Source organism: Quercus lobata, chromosome 9, assembly GCF_001633185.2.
Source record: "Quercus lobata isolate SW786 chromosome 9, ValleyOak3.0 Primary Assembly, whole genome shotgun sequence".
In the NCBI taxonomy this organism is placed as follows: Eukaryota; Viridiplantae; Streptophyta; class Magnoliopsida; order Fagales; family Fagaceae; genus Quercus; species Quercus lobata.
The window spans coordinates 18,042,770-18,060,500 of record NC_044912.1 but is presented as its reverse complement, the minus strand read 5'-3'; the positions used below and the strand labels follow the sequence as shown (position 1 = coordinate 18,060,500).

The 17,731-nt window shown below is 33.9% G+C and overlaps 1 protein-coding gene and 1 long non-coding RNA gene across 2 annotated transcripts; one reads left to right on the top strand and one right to left on the bottom strand.

Annotated features, from left to right (window-relative positions):
• Window positions 1-3,703: 3,703 nt before the first annotated feature.
• On the bottom strand, window positions 3,704-6,984 carry LOC115959197. Its single transcript, XR_004084797.1, has 2 exons — window positions 6,794-6,984; window positions 3,704-4,077 (listed from the first exon to the last, which is right to left on the bottom strand). It is a non-coding gene; the product is annotated as an uncharacterized LOC115959197 (long non-coding RNA).
• Window positions 6,985-11,725: 4,741 nt separating this feature from the next.
• LOC115961324 (protein FAR1-RELATED SEQUENCE 5-like) lies at window positions 11,726-14,282 on the top strand. Its single transcript, XM_031080322.1, has 4 exons — window positions 11,726-12,567; window positions 12,672-12,848; window positions 12,995-13,239; window positions 14,158-14,282. The coding sequence occupies exons 1-4, from the start codon at window positions 11,726-11,728 to the stop codon at window positions 14,280-14,282; spliced, it is 1,389 nt and encodes a 462-aa protein (XP_030936182.1).
• Window positions 14,283-17,731: the final 3,449 nt, after the last annotated feature.

Sequence of the window (17,731 nt, the reverse complement as noted above, 5' to 3'; positions counted from 1 at the left end):
ATTTTCTGTTTGTTTTCTCAGGACTCAGCCATAAAATCATCAACGCCCGAGACTTTCAACCCACTGATATCACAGGATTCATCAGACACAAAAACAATATGATAAATATGGATAACTTCTAAAATTACACATTGATATGTGTTTTTAAGATTATATTTTTCACTCTTGTGTTTGCAAACAAAGCTAGTTTTGACAAGTAACTCCATGAAAAAAAATAAAAAAATAAATTTTTTTTGATTGATTAGTAAGTTATGCATGTACACAATGGATCTTAAACCCATGATACTATCTTCCACCTAAAACTTATAAGTAAAAGAAGTGTCAATTGAACTAAAACTCTTTGACAAGTGATTCCATAACATGTTATATTACAAGCACCTTACAAAAATATGTATGTTATGCTACTCCAACCATACTTTAAGAATATTTCATTATAATGCTAGTGTCGTGTAGACTGTAGTCCTTGTGCATTTGCATTTCTAGAGACGCGACCTTAAGAGCATTTACATTCGGACTGTCAAATGGGATATGTAGGACAAATTTAGCATTAAAGCCCAAAAACCCCCAACACCCAGACTTGTAAAAGTTTAAAATTGCAAAAAAATTTCCAGTATTTCTATAGTACCGTCTTACTTTTATGACGGTACTTAGCATCTTGCATAAAATTGTATATTATTTTTTTTTCTCTCTCAGACACTTAGTTTTCTTCCTCTTTTTTTTTTTTTTTTTTTTTTTTTTTTTCATCTCAGTTCTCACTCCCTCTCTGATTCTCTCTTGTTCAAAGCATGCCACCGGAGTTGGGTCGTTGGGTCGGTGATCAATGTCGAGATAGGTCTGGGTCGGTGATCAATGGCAGCAACGTGGGGTGGTCTCGGTGGTGGTGGCGTGGGTCTGGGTTAGGGGGTTAATCTGATGGGTTTGTATCCGATGAGTCGAGATCGTCAACCAATGGAGATTGGCGTGGTTTGTGGGTTTTGATCAAGATCGGCGTGGAGATCGGCATGGTTCGTGGGTTTTGATCGAGTGGTTCATGGGTTTTGATTGAGCAGTGGAGATTGGGTGGGTCGTGGGTTTTGATCGACCAGTGGATTCCGCATGGTTAGACTTTGGATTTTGGATTCGGATTGGTTGGTTTGGGTTGGTTTGGTGGTGGTGTGGTGATGGTGTGGTGGTGGTGACTGTGGTGAGTGGTTGAGAGACAGAGAAACAAAGATTAGAGAGAGAAGTGAGAATATTTTTATATTATTTTTATTTTACTTTATATTATTTTAATATATTGTAGGTAAAAATAAAAGTTAGGATGCTGGATGTATTGTAAAATGATATTATATAATTAATAAAATAGTTTTTTGGAATGGTAAAATATGATAGGATGACATTTCCAGATGCAAATGCTCTAACAAGTGCTAACTAGCCACAATAAAATTTTCATTTTATTAATTGCATCAATTCACTCTAAAATTTTCAAAACCAAGTTAATGTCATTACCAAACTTTTTCAAAACCAAGTTAATGTCATTACAATACTTTTTTGTCAAATGCATTTAGAACATTCTCATCAAGTGTGCCAAATGCCAAATATTTAGCATTTGACACACCAAATACCAACAAACCCCTCACATGAGATGTTCTATATGCCATAATATTTAGCACATATGAACAATATCGTTCCATCTTTGGAACGGTACGGACAAATATGCTTAAAAAAATTAGTTTTTTATTCCTTTTTTCTCTCTTCATTTATGACTTTTTTTCTTCTTTTTTTCTCTGCCTCTCACTTCATCTTCTCACTTTTCTTCCTTTTTTTCTTCTTCTTTCTTCTCCAGAACCTCCACCTCTCCCTTTTTCTTTCTTTCCCCCCCCCTTTTTTTGTCACTTTCTTTGCGCCTTCTCTCTCTCTCTCTCTCTCTCTCTCTCTTTTCCCTGTCACTCTCCCTCCCTGTCTTTTTTTTTTCTCTGCCTAGGCCGTTGCCATTAAAATTGGCCTCGCCGTGGAGTTTAGCCTCACCAATGAGGCCGTTGCCGTGGACATCTCTTATTCTGATCTCCCTTAGTCTTTTTTTTTTTTTCCTTCGGTTGTGGATTCTATGTGATTGTAATTATGGATGAGTTGGTTCTTTTTCAAGCTCTTTTCTCTCTATATACTGGGTTATATAGATGGAGTTGATTCATCTCTTCATTTTTTTTTTTGATAGTTTTGTGTTGATTTTGGGGATTTTTACAAAAGTAATATTGGGTGGTGGTGGTGGCTGGTGGATTTTTGTTGGTGGCGGCAGGTTGTACCTGTGGGTGGTGGTGGCAGGCTGTGCTTGGGTATGGTGGTGGCGGGCTGTGCTGTGTATGGTGGTGGGTTTGTTACTGGTTGTGTTTGTGTATGGAGTTGGTTTTTATTTTGTATTTTTTATATTGATGGTTTTTTTAATGTTATTTCAATATTTTTTTATATATTATTTTAATGTTTAGAATCAAAGAATATAACATATGACAAATGGTGTATTGTAAAATGACGTGGTAAAATAATAAAGTAAACTTTTGGTATGTTAAAATGACATTTTTTAAATAAGAGCTGATGGTAATGCTCTTATAGTTGAATTGGCAACACCTCCCTATGCACAAAAGTGCTTGGAGGTCTACTCGCTAAGGGGGAAATGGTTTGAAGTGCAAGTTAACAGTGTATTATAATTATCTAAAATAAAAAATAAATAAAAAAAAAGTTAAAGTCATAATGAGAGGTGACAAAAAACAAAGTTTATCTCAAAATTAATTTGGAGATAAACTCTTTAAGCTTTTTATATATTTATTTTTTAGGTGTAAATTTTGAAAATCTAACCGTTGAATTTCATGTTACTTATGTTATTGTCATACATATCAAATTTTGTTCAAATTGAATACTATTTACTATTTGATCAATAAACTTATTTTTTATACACAATTTTAGATCACAAATACTTTAAATTTTAACATTTGTTTAATAACATAACAATTTGATTTTTGATTTTCTTAAAATTTTACAAGCATGAATGATATAATATGAATATGTAATATAATAGTTAAATTTTCTAAATTCACACTCAATATAAATATAAAGAGAAACTTTGTTCGGTGATAAATGGTTTCAGGAAAAAGGGGTAAATTGAAACAATTAATGATATATGGAACAAATTGAGCTATTTAAAATGCTTTGAGGTCCATATTAGTAATGTTCCGTTAATTTTTATGTCCCAAGGCCTTCCTCTATCCATCACTGACTAACCTATACATAATATTCGTCAAACCAGCATCAACAACACAAGTTGTTGTTTATCAAACAAGAAAAACAACACAAGTCGTTACATTATACACCTGAATCTGAACAAATTTTATGTCCAAAACAAGAAGTATGTCTTCCTGCCTAGCTAGAGCACTGCAGGCAACTGTCCTTGTAGTTGGTTTTCAATTCCTAATTGCAACTAGAAATTAATTGGATAACGAAGCAACAAAAACAAAGGATATAAAACACCACACTATCAATGCTAACCAACACTTGGGTCAAATTACTTCAACATTAAGCAGGCAAGTTAGTTATTAGAGCTGCTTAGACATAATCATGACACTCAATGTTCAAGACCTTTTATCGAATAAGTAAACTATGAAAACCACCTTATTAGTCCATTGCTACAAAACAAATAATAATAAATCAACACTTTATTAGGCCATTGCTCAAATTTTCATTCAGACTCAATATCATTCTTTTTTTCTTTTCTTTTTTTGAGAAACAGACTCAATATCATTCGAATAAGAATTCATGACTCAGATTGCAATTTAAACATAAGTAGTTCTTTTCATTCAGAAAGAACTTCATCAGTGAGTTAAAAACCACAAATACAGCACTGGAACATTACTCACATTTTGATTCAGAATCTAAAATTATTACTCATATTATTATTCATGACCCAATCAAAAGTCAAGTTTGCTAAACAAATGTACTCAACAAAGCAGGGTCCTGCTACAACCTTAATGCCAACTGTAATCCTCCTTTCTTTTACTTGGTTGCTGGTGGTGCATCTGGCCTCTTCTCTCGTGGTGTAAGGAATGGATCCTGTAATTTGAAATATACAAAAGATATGTAACTGATCACAATCCCCCAATTCAAATTCAGGAGAACTAAAACACTACCTAGCATAACTAACATGGCAGCAAGTAAAATGAGCAGGTAGGTGAACTTTGCAGAACAGCAATTCCAGTTAAGATGCAATGGGAATAAACTACCAATACCGCTAAAACATCTGTGAGAGATCATGACAATTTATTCCTGATAAAAGGAAACAAATACTACTTTGTCATTTGAATTTGACATCTACATTCTAAACTCATCTTTCAGTATTCTTGCAAAGTAGTTTACTGTGAGAGTTTGTATTTTGACATATTTTGATGAAACACAAGGAACTCTCAAATAGACACTTGTATTTTGAGGGGGAAAAAGAGTAAAAACTAGAAGTCCGCACCTAGGGTTGCTTGTAGGTAGCAACAGCAGGGAAAAAAGAGATAAAAACCTAAGCGTCAGAATCTAAGGTTGTTTGGAGTCAAGCACCAAGCATGGAAAGAAAGACAGGACCTAGGAGTCAACACCAAGCAAAATAAACAAAGATAGAAACCTTGGCTTCAACACCGAAAGTTGATCAAGGTGGAAAATCATTCCAATAAGATTTCTTAATCCAAGGTCAAGAATCTACAATGATGAATTATGGGGCCTTTAAGTAGAGTTTCCAAGTTTCAGCAAAAATAAACCCATAATGAACTAGATTAAAATCCTCTAGAGTTCTTAGGATAACTCCAGCCTGGAGTTCCTAAAATCCTATCCATTCATTTTGAAATGAGTGTATTAAATTTTACCATGTCATCAACATTTTAAACGATGTTAACCAACACCATTTTGGCATCTATTTAAATTATTGATGATGTGGCAAAATCCAATCCACCCATTCCCAAATGGATAAATAAGATTTTAGGAACTCCATGATGGAGTTACCTTAAGAATTCTAGGGAATCCCAATCCTAATGAAATGACATCAAATATGGAAATAAAAATGTAATAGCAATCAAATCCCTCTAATAGCATCAATAACAATCTTCAGGTCCAACAAACTCATTACCAATGGGTAGAGGGCTTTATCCAGTGTCCACACCATATTTTCTTTCTAATTCAAAATCCAAAACTGTAAACTAGTGAGTTGGAGAGAAGCTCACACTTTCCCTTGGTTTGGTGTGTTAAGGACTTAAGGTAGGATATGAGAGCGATATTTTTTTTTTCTAGGCAAGAGAGAGAAATCTTGGACTTCTGATTATTAAAAACTCGAAAAAGCACCATAAAATTAAGCTTGATATAACTACTTTAATTCATTCTTTGAGGAAACTAAAAAATGTTCACGGTTTTAATGTCTTCAAAGTTCCAACTTTCTAAGGTTTTAGCAAGATCAAGCAGAGCATATAAGGCTCTATTTGCTTCCCTGGAAGCCCAAATTTGGGTAATGAGATGTGAGTCATGTGACCATCAACTCAGACAAGATAAGCGATAACGTTGGTGATCTATACAATAGAGAAGACCCCAGTCCCAAAACAGAAAAATGGATAAGGCTAGGATGCTTGACCCGTCTCCAATGAAAGAAAAATCCTAAACATATCAAACAAAGTCACTTTCTATTGTTTCGAAAGTGTGATGCTCCCATCAAGAAATTACCCATCACTCCTCTTCCCTGTGAGGTGAGAGTGATTTCTCATATCATTTGCATAATCCAATATTCTAAAACACCAAAAAAATCCTCAAATTATCAAGAATTTTGTGGGTTCCAGTAGGATCAATTGGAAAGGTCTTTTGTTGTTGAATAAAATTCCTATGTTCAAATCCCGCCTATATAAAATTTAAATAAAAAACCATTGGTGTCGCGGTGTGATGGTAAATAGAAATCCTCATGGAGAGGATGCCACGGGTTCAAATCTTAGATATTTGTCCGACACATTTTTTCATCCTAATTTTTGTATGTAACAAAACTCATATGGCACAGACAGAACACCAACAAGAGGTAAAACCTCATCACCAATGAAATCACAATAGTTAGGATAAATGACATATAATTTTATCACTCAACTAAAAGACATTATTCATTGACAAAGTAGCTCATGAATATGAATACATAAGAGATCGCTACATCCAACCAATCAACATACAACAACAACAACAACAACAAAACCTTAGTCTCAATTTTTTTTGGTTTCGGCTATGGATCCTCAACAACATTTGTCAGGGTTGGCCACATCCTACCAAACGACGTAATCATTTTTTTTACACAAATACCAATTCACTATGGGTTAAAGTTAGTTCAATTGGTAAAATATCGTGTCGATAAATAAGAACCAGGGATCGAATCCCGCCTACACCAAAAAGAAACCCATTGGTGTCATGAGCTAATGGAAATAGCACCACCAAACCAGTCCATGTAAACGTTGATAAAGATAAGTTACTACTCAGTAAAAGAGTGAAAGATTTTTTACATTTTTGGACCCCAACACCAAAAATCAAATTCAATCAAAATTCCAGCATTCATTAAATAAACTGTACTAATAAAATTATAAAACCCTAATCTTCAAAACTGACACAAAAATCAAGCCCAGTACTAATAACAGACCCTCTGTCACATATATAAACCAATTTATAGAACCTAACAGCAAATCAAGCTCAGAATAAAATTTGAACAACAAAAAAAAATACCCACACACACACACACAAACAAAATCAAAAAGTGAGAGAGCTTTTTTACGTTTTTAACGAAGATGAAATTGGCGACGACCACAGCACCGACTATTCCGCCTAGAATTGACATTGGGCCAGTAAGGAGACTCCATTTCCTGTAGATCATCTTTCTTTGTTATTCTTTTCTTCTTCTTTCGCTGGAGCTATCTGTCAATTTCTTCTACTCCTTCTTCTTTTTCTCAATTCAATGAACGAATTGATTCCAGATGCCTAAAATGCCCTCATTCGAATCTTGTAAGGACCAAATTGTCAACAACTTAACATTTTGGGCTTTTAGGTGCTGTGGTTTGAGATGGGTGCCCATTGGTGATTGGCCCAATTCCCATTTTGGGTGTAATAAGAATTAGACCTTGCAAATGGGTCGGGCCGACTCTCGTTCTACCCATGCAGCTAAATCCCATGACTTGATCATACGCTCTCCTCCTTCTCTCCTAGGTAAGATTACCCTTGCAATCCCTATTCAGTGTACCAAACATGTACATAGTGTTTAGAACAGTACTAGCTTGTACAAATGGTGCAGTGGTGAGTCAATAAAAAATTAAAATTATGAGAGAAAGTTATATCAATAACTTTTTTGTCTATCACTCATATAAAACTTTTCTCGTGCACTTACTTAGCCTTTGGAGCCTCCTTGGCTAGCCTCCAAGTTGTTCATGATGGAAACTGAGTTTTTTCTTTCTTAATGGGTGCCTATCAAGTTTTACAGGAATTCATCACCATTTAGTTATCGTCGAAGTCTTTATTATAGTTATGTCTCTTCCCTAAAATTTCACCCACCTACAAAAATCTTATAGCCATGACTATTCTACACACAAATTAAAATTACATTTAAATCCCTACAGCCAGATTCTTTAAAATAAAAATAAAAACTAAAAAAAAAATTGGCGTTGACCCGACTTGGAAGTTAAACAAGTTAAGTACAAGTTGACCCATTTTTGCTTCGAGTCTAAAATCTCATATAGGGTCGGGTTTTTTTTCTAATGGTTCAGGTCACGTTAACGGTCCATGTCCAATTTTTTTTTTAGGTCTTAAGAACCCATAGTTGTTGTAAATTTTTGTGTTATTTTGCTTTTACATCTTAGATTTGGATTTTACTCACTGTGATCTAAAAAATAGAAAAAGGGGATTTGAACTCTAGTTCTCCTAATAATGAATATCAATATATATTATTGAACTAGAAAGCTCCTTCTTTTTTTTTTTTTTTTTTTTTTTTTTGCACATGATTTGATTGTGTTGGGGATATTGGACTTGCTTGATTGTGTTTCTATAAGTTGTTAGAGTTAATTAACTGTGTGAATATACTCAAGTATCAATTAGAAAAAAGATAGAAAGTATGCAGGACAAGAATTAGGATTATTTGTGAACAATTTGGGTATCCCCCTCTTAAAGCTCCATCAAGAAGAAGAGAAAAGAATTATAAAGACTAGGAAATAAAATATAATAGAAATAATGCATATAAAACATATAAAAAATACAAAAAAGAAGGTAAAAAACGGTATAACTTTATAAGAAGAAAACTGATAAAAAAAACCTGTATGTTACAAATGTGGAAAAGTGGGTCATTATAAGAATAATTGCAAAGTCAAAAACAAAATAAATGAACTTAATATAAATGAAGAATTAAAAAATAAATTGTTAAGCATATTATCAAAATCAGAAAGTGATAAAGAATATTAAGATGAATTATTACAACATAGAAAGAAGTAGCTCAATTGAAAACCTATCCACAGAAAATGAAAGTGAAAGTGGAGTAGAATTATGTGTTTGTAAGAATAAAGATATGTGCATGTGTAAGAAACTATAAATACTCTAACAAATAACAAAATAAGAATAATTTAATTAATTGACAAAATTGAAGATCCAGAAATCAAGAAGAAAAACTTAATTAAATTAAGCCAATCAAGCAAACCTGATAACATTCTCCAAAAAAAGCAAACCTGATAAAATAAATGAAAAACAAACATGGGCTAGACATGGCTTGCATATTAATTAAGCCTATAATATTGACATATACATATACTTTTAACAAATTGTGTGTCCTATAATATATATTTTTAATATTAAAAACCACTAAAACAAATTATATGGGCTAGACATGGGCTTGCACATTGATTAAGCCTATATCCGCAAATACTTCATCAACTTTTTTTTTTTTTTTTTTTTTTGAGAAGATACTTCATCACTTAATTACCTCGTAAAAAAAAAAAAAAACTTCTAATCAAATATATAAGTTTAAAAGCTCAAAACGGGGATTTTTTAGAAAATAACTACAAAACCCAAACAATATCATTAGTTAGGAAACGTTTCAAACTAATTTGGTTTATAACAATTCGAGTTCAGAGGACTCGATTTGTGGCTTGGCAGACTGGCCAGAAATCGAGTCCATTGGACTCGGATTCTAAGCATAGAAACTGAGTTCATTGGACTCGGTTTCTAAGCAAAGAAATCGAGTCTAATGGACTCGATTTCTAAGCAAAGAAATCAAGTCTACTGGACTTGATTTAGTAACGCAGTTGTGAGATTTTCTAGCAAACCAGAGAGTTCAAAATGAAGAAGAAAGAAGCTTCAGGTGATGCAAACCCAGCCACCGATTCTGACCAAACCCAAGTGGCGAAAGCTTTAGGCGATGCAAAACGCAGAGATCGGACGTGTCTCGCCGCCGCGACGATGCAAAAACGATGAAGCTTCAGGCGCCTGGGTTTGGTCAGATCGGCACCTGGGTTTGGTCAGAATCGCCGCCGCGACAATGCAAAAACGATGAAGCTTCAGGCGTCTGGGTTTGGTCAGAATCGGCGGTTGGGTTTGGTCAGAATCGACGCCTGGGTTTCATTCGTTGCTTCTTTCTTCTTCATTTTGAACTCTCCGTTGCTTCTTTCTTCTTCGTTCTCTGGATTTTTTGAGCAGAAATGATGAGCATTCTCAGTTTTATTGAAATCGGTTTCTATACATAGAAATCGATTTTAATAAACTCGGTTTCTATGTATAGAAACCGAGTTTGTTAAACTTGGTTTCTGTACACAGAAATTGAGTTCACTAAACTCGATTTCTATGTATAGAAATCGAGTTCAGTAAACTCGATTTTCTACTTTGTCCACGTCAGCTTTCTGGGTAAATTGAGTCCACTGAACTCGAATTGTTAGAAATGTAATAAGTTTCAAACGTTGTCTAACTTATAATATAGTATGTGTTTTATAGTTATTTTTTTAAAAAACCCCTCAAAACGTCCTTACAAAATTGTCATTAATTAATTAATTATATATAAAGTGAGAAGAAACTCGAACTTTGAACGTTCCAAGCAATGTTATATGACCTCGGGTTCATTGACATATTTATCCATGATTGTAATTTAAAATTCTGAAATCTTCTAGAAGGACAACGAGGAGCATCATAGTCATTCACAATTGGTCCTTAAATTCATATAGTTTTATGCTTTCAATGGTCCTTTAGATTTGCATAAAGTTGGTGTGGTTTTGTGCATATCGTGTTATATTAGCAATAATTTAAATTTATATAATAAGACACTAAAGTGCGAGTTTGACTCTAAATTAAAAGGTAAGCTTATTTTACCATTTAATTTATTTTGCTACTATTTATGGGTCTCACTGCACTTTTTTAGTACTATTTATGAGTCTCACTGTACTATTTCAAGGGTTGGGCTCCTCTCCTGTTTCTTTTTCTCCCGTTCTCTTCAGTTTTTAAATGGATGCTTGACATCTGGCAGTTATATAATCTAAGGATGTTCATTAAGCCACACCACATGAGCAAAAATTTATCTCATTTAATAGAGATTAGCACAAAACTCTGCTTCCTGCGCTCAAAATTTTCACAAAAAGCCATTCCACTAAAACCTTTGAGCAACCCGCTAAAATATCTAACAATTGCATTATCTTCCAGTCATTCGAATTCCAACCCAGAAAAAAGATTTTCTTTCTACTGAGTGTACCCAAGATAAAAATCTTTACATCATTCCAACTCTAGTGAGACCACAAAGCAATCCCCTGTCTAGTGTGACCACAAAACAGAACCGTTGTTGATTTTAACAGCTTGACTGGAATTGAAAGTTCTGAATTCCAATAGGTGCTCAATCATTCTTTGCATTATTTCTTTGTGTTTTTTTTCCCTCCGTAGTTTTTATACTCTTCTGCTAAGTCTTTAAGTGATCTCCTAACAAATAATTGAATTCCCTGTTTGATTTGGATTTGTTTTTCTTTTTGCTTCACTACTATTTTAGCTTTTAGACTTTGAAAATTATTTCCTAAGTGATCAAAACAATTGCAATCAGTATTCTTAAATTTGATTTGACTTCCTTATCTAGTATTATCAAGTATTTGTTCAATACTAGTAATTCAATATTTAGTAATGCAGCAAGTAAACATGGGTATTCAATTTCTTATTATTTGTTTTATTTTTATATCATTGACTGTTTTATCAACAACACTAACTTGTTTTGCTTTAATTTGGTTTTTGAATTTCTCTTTAGGTGCTCCTCTTTTCAAAGTTACTAGTTAGTATAATGCCTATAATTAGTGAAGAACAAATATGCCTTGAAGGTGATAAAGAAAATGAAGATATTTATGCTAATATTATGCAGAATTCTGATTGTCAAGGGAAAATATCTGTTTGGAAAATGGAGTTTGACTCAGAAGAGCATGCTCACCAATGGTATAATGAATATGCTAAAAAGTTGGATTTAGCATTCGAAAGCAATGGAAAAATGAGGATAGATTTAGTGGAGTAATATCAAGTAGAAGATTTGTCTGTTATAAGGAAGGCTACAGAAAAAAAAGACAAGCGAGTGGTTGTGAAAAAGCCGCGAAAAGAAACTAGAACTAGTTGCTTAGCAAGACTAACCATTTCTCTTCAAGCTAATGGAAAATATCAGGTCATTGATTTTGAATCAAATCACAATCATGAGTTAGTGGATAAGTCATGTGTACACATGTTACCTTCTCAAAGAATTATTACTGATATTCAAGCTATTGAAATTGAGTTGGCAGATAATTCAGGTATACCACCTAAATTGGCACATGAATTGATGAGTCGTCAAGTTGGAGGTAGAGAAAATCTTGGTTTTACTAAGCAAGATCATAAGAATTATTTGAGGACTAAGAGGAAAATAGATTTGCAGCAAGGTGAAGTTGGGGGTCTTTTGAATTATTTTCTTAGTCAAGTATCAGAAAATCCATCATTCTTTTTTCGAGTTCAATTGGATGTTGAAGACCAAATCACTAACATATTCTGGGCTGATGCTAAAATGATTTTCGACTATGGTATATATGGTGATGTGGTATTCTTTGACACAACTTACAGGACCAATAAAGAGTGTCGACCTTTTGGAGCATTTGTTGGAGTAAATCATCAATATCAGCTAGTTGTATTTGGGGCCTCTTTGTTATATGATGAAACTAGTCAGTCATTTGAATGGCTGTTTCATACATTTTTTGAGTGTATGTCCGGTAAAAAGCCAAAGACAATATTTATTGACCGAGATCCTGCAATGGCAAAGGCAATATCTTTAGTGATGCTAGAGACTTATCATAGATTGTGCTTATGGCATATTTATCAAAATGCGATTAAAAATCTTAATCATCTATTTAAGAGCCAAAAAACCTTCAATGCTGATTTTAGAAGTTGCATATATGATGGTGAGTATGAAGAGGAGTTCATTAGTGCTTGGGAGAATATGTTGGAAAATATGATCTTCAAGAAAATGAATGGTTGCAAGATCTATTTAAAGTGCGAGAAAAGTAGGCTATGGTGTATGGGAGAAATACATTTTCTGTAGGTAAGAAAAGTACACAGCTTAGTGAGAGTTTCGACTCTCTTTTAAAAGATTATTTGAAGTCTGATTTGGACATAGTACAATTTTTCAAACATTTTCAAAGGGTTGTTGATGATGTCCGTTATAATGAAGTTTGTGCAAACTATGACATGAGCCAAAAAATTCCCACTTTGAAGGTTAATGTTCCTTTGTTGAAACATGCCAGAGATATCTACACAGGAGCTATTTTTACTATGTTCCAAGATGAGTTCGAAAAGTCATTGATGGTGGTTGTTGACAGGTTGTTGACACTTTTCATCAAAGTGGACCAGTTTCTACATATAAAGTTCATAATTGTGAAGGTTCTAGGCAACATACAGTTACATCTTCAAATGGTTTGATTACATGTAGTTGTAAAAATTTTGAGTTTGTTGAAATTATGTGTAGCCATATTTTGAAAGTACTCGATGAGATGAAGATTAAGTTGATGATCCCTGAACAATTCATATTGAAGAGATGGACCAAGAATGCAAGGGCTGGAACTGTCTTGGATATTCATGAGTGTGAGGTACAAAATGACCCTAAGCTAGAAATGCGAGCTCGTTATAGAAATTTATGCACCACTTATGTTAGATTGATGGGTAAAGCTGCTGAATCTAAAGAGGCATCTGATTTCATTCTAAGTCTTGCAAGTGAGTTAGATGCAAAACTAGAAGAATATTTAAAGATTGAATCCCCAAGTGAGACCCTTACGCCTTCCTCAACGTCTTGTGAAAATCAGGTCGTCAAGAGCACATGTACCATACAAGCAAAAGGTTTAAAGAGAAGGGAAGTTTCGCGTGGGAGAAAATGGTTGAAAGGATGTCTTGAAGAGGGAAATAAAAAAAATAGAAGCAAAAAAGTCCAAACTCTCACATCTAGCTTAACTCCTCCAATGACATGTTCCACTACCATGACATAAACCTCAGGTACTTATTGTGATTTTATATCCCATTGTTGAATTTAAAGCATAACATTAAAAAAAAAAAAATCAATATGGAATTAAATTTTTGGACTGTCTTAGATGCTACCATCTCATACTTTTACTCATTCAAGTGACTAATAAGAGGTTGGATGATTGCAGGGAAGGGAGTGATGCCCAAAAAAAAATCCTTTTTTTGTACAGCCATGAGCTCCATCTCCTTCAACTTAGAAGCTTATGCTGTAGCTAAACTGCTTGCATCTTCTGGCTACCTCAGATTGCTTTTCATTGTTTTATTATCTTTGGTAGAAGTAGGACATCACAACTAGTGGTGCTAAGTTTTAAGCATGAGAAGTAATCTATTTTTGGCATTGCTTATAATATAGCTTTTGGAGAAATTTTTGTAGCATCCAAGTTGAAGAGATCAAATGACCCATTGTTCTCTTTATTTTGTCTTGAGAGAAATTTCTTTATATTTTCCTGCAAAAATATTCCTTTTCTTATGCTCTCTTGGAAATTAATGGAGTATTAGCTATATCTTTAAGTAATTTTGTAATCAATTGCTTAACTCAGTTTTAAGCCAATATGAGATAAGCAGTTGTGTAGAGAAGTGTAATATTCCAGTTGCTATGATGTGCTTATCTTGTAGCTCATGCAGCAAAGTATTTCCCAAGGCTTGCACTCAAAAAGGAAAGCAAATACAACATCACTGTCATAGTGATGACTCTAGAGAGGCACAATGAAGAAACTGCAAGATTCAAACACAAAGTCTAATGCATTTGCAATTCTTGAAGCAAACAAGTTTTGTCAAATTGCTTCATGAAAATTTCCTGCAATTAATATTTTTATACCTATTCTATAATATCTCACGCAAAGATACAAAGAAAAAACAAATATAGAGAGACCCCATTTGTACTGAACTCCAACAAAAAAATTTCATTAATCAAGATAATGTACAATGGTTACATGAGCAGAAAATACAAAAACAAGCCTTGCATTCACCCAACAAAAAAAAAAAGACCCTACAGCCTTGCATTCACCCTTGCTGATGAGGTACTTTTACAAAAAATACAAGCTACCACCGGCCTAAGCATTTTCACAAACACCTTCACAGCATTTCAAGGGTTACTATTGCTTCTCTTCACAAGTTGCTCAACTTAGTCCTCAGGGGTAGTACATTTCAATTAGAGAAAGGAAGCTTTCAATACAATTGCTGTGCTACATAGTAATGCAAAATGAAGGAAGTCATAAGTATACTCAAATTTTTGCCACATGTGTACATGGCAAGATGTGCATGGGGAGCCATGCCACTGGCTGTGCCTCTTGCATATCCAAAGTAACTTACACCAGGTACATGGTTACCTACTGCTGTGGATGCCGTGTGCGTGCCATGACCATAGAAGTCTCTTGAAATTAAAGTCTTCTACATTGGATATATTCTTTCCTGTGCCTTGGAATCCTTTGCTAGCCACATGTATTCCACCACTATCTTTTCATTCTCTATAGAAATCATTAATAATTTAACACAAACTGAAAAAAGAGCTCCAGCTTTAGCAAGAGATGACTTCTTTGATCAAATTTCTCCCTTTCAGAAGAATACACGATGCAAACAGTCTCCCCAATAGATTGATGAAAACTGGTTTCGGAAGAATTCACTATCTTAGATCTTCTCATTTCAAAAATTAAGGAAAGGAAAAAGTAAGAAATACCATGCAAGAGTGATGTTGAAGCTGTATCAAAAATCTGAGAGAGATGGAGAGCGATATTACAGGATTTAGTGGGAATGAGATGATGGAAGGCGTCAAGGAAAGCAGTGAATGTGTTTTAGTGGGAAGCAGAATCAGCAAATGACGGAAGGAGTCAAGGAGTCTTTGTGAAATATGACGTGGCTTGATGATTGATCCTTAGATTTAGTCTTGCCAGATGTCAAGCATCTATTTAAAAACTCAAGAGAACGGGAGAAAAAGAAACGGGAGAGGAGCCTATCCCCTATTTCAACTAATTTTTACTTTTAACTACAGTACTTTTAACAAAAAAATTTTAGTTTCAGAAAAATAAGCAGATCCCAAACAGATCTTAAAAAGTGCAATGGGGTTCATGAATAGTAGTAAAAATAAGCTGAATAGTAAAATAAACTAATTTTTTAATTTTTTCCAAACACACGCTAAGTACCAAGAAGTGATATCATTTTATCTTTGCTACACTTGTGGTTGTGGGTTGCGATGGCGACCAATTCCATTTGGATTTATTATTCCATCTAGGGCAGCTTGATGCATTTGAAGGCTTAAGGCGAAAATTGATTATCTTGTTTTAGATGCAAAATTACTACTAATTAACATCAATTACATAGAATTTTTATTTTATTTTTATAAATTTTATAAACACAAAAAATTTGACAAAACTTTTTGCACTTGTTGATGTGGCAGATTGATAGTGGTAAGTAAAAGAGTGGTATTAATGGTAAACCTAGATAAAAACTATAAAAGTTTGCTAACTCAACTATTATTATTCTTTTTTTTTTTTTTTGAAGTGTAACATTCACAATATTTTTCACAACAAATCTTAGGTTTTAACTCAATTGGTAAAGTACTTGATGGTTGAATAAGAGATTTGGGGTTCAATCTCCGTCTACACCAAAAACCGATTGGTGTCTTGGTCTGATGATAAGAGCTATCATCAGGAGTGGACGCTATAAGTTAAAACTCAAAAAAAAAAAAAAAAAATCCTAGGTTTTAAGTTGCTTCTTGTTTTTTATTTCAAAACACCACTATAATTATTAGTTTGCCATCAATAACAAGCTATAATAACCTGCTACTTAGCATTTGTTGTAAAAGTATTGTGAAAAATATTGTAGTCATAGTGTTTTTCTCTCTTTTTTGTTTGTTTTTCATTTGGTAACAATTTTTTTTTTAAGAATACTAAATATTTTTAACACACACGGGGAGAGAGGAGAAAGTCTTCTTTTTTTTTTTTTAATTTTTTTTTATACAAGATAGAATTTCTACTATAGCCTAATCTAAGTATATATATGTATGAAACTCCTTCCTGGAGATTTGAACCCCGTCCCGGAGACTTGAACCCCGTCCCTTGCCCCCCACGCCCCACAAGCACTTATACTTGTGAAGTAACCACTACACCAAGGGAACGCGGTGGTGAGGGGGGGATAGTCTTAAAGAAACTTACAGTGGTGTATATCCAAAATGTTATTTATTGATTATAAATAACCTATTGGTTAAAATTTGGGGGCTTTTTTTTTACTTGGGGTCTTAGGTGATGACATCTATTGCTTCTACCATTCAACCGGCACTAGTTCCAACTTCATTTTTTTGTAGTTTTATTAAAAGAGCAGTAATATAGTTACTACAAACTTATTATATAAGGCTAATAAATTGCTATCATCACCATTTAAATACAAAATTAAAAAAAATACTTTCAAATTTAATTTATTATATTATTTTTTAGATATTCATTATTGTTTTAGTTTAGACTTTTAAAATAAAACTAGTATCGAATTCAATTGTTTCCTTTTAACATCAAGGTTATTGATCAGGACTTAAATTTATTTATTAGAAACTAGAAAGTACCCATAGAGGTCAAGAGCTTTGTAACTCAATTAATACTCACTAGTATTTTTAATATAGAATTCGCCTACCTTCATTATCACCACAAAAAAAAAGGTACCAATAGTGGACTGGTGGATATGCAAATGCTGAGAGGGGACAGAGACTTAAAAAAATATGTTATGAAGAGCAGGGTATACTGGTTTTTTAAGTGTTTGATGACAATGGTGAGCTAGTGAAGTAACTGAATAATATACCATACGCAAGAGTGGATAATTTCCCCTATTAAAATGCTTTCACGAGGCAGACCTTTGTTAACTATTATATAATGGTTGAGGATCATCTTCACCACTATCTCTTAATTATTATAGTTTATTTGGAATTGTGGCTCCTTTAATTTACTCCTTATTGTCTTTTTGAAATGTGAAACCATGACCAAGTAAAATGTGTTGACGGAAAATTCAAAAAAGGGTCAGCAGTAGAAGTAGCACAATCATGACATTTAGGAATGGCAACAGGTCGGGTTTGGGCCGGGTTTTTCCCTACCCGGACTCAACCCGTGGGTCTGTCCCAGAAACCCAGACCCGGCCCGTTTATTAAACGGGTTTTTTCTTAACCCCAAACCCGCCCCGTCGGGCCTCCGCGGGCCCCGTCCCCTCATGC

Bases quoted from the DNA above. Each gene is read 5' to 3' on its own strand.
- LOC115961324 (XM_031080322.1), top strand. From the start codon at position 11,726: ATGTTACCTTCTCAAAGAATTATTACTGATATTCAAGCTATTGAAATT. The intron at 12,568-12,671 runs GTAGGTAAGAAA...ACATTTTCAAAG, and splicing joins ATGGGAGAAATACATTTTCT to GGTTGTTGATGATGTCCGTT. The intron at 12,849-12,994 runs GTTGTTGACACT...AATTATGTGTAG, and splicing joins TTGATGGTGGTTGTTGACAG to CCATATTTTGAAAGTACTCG.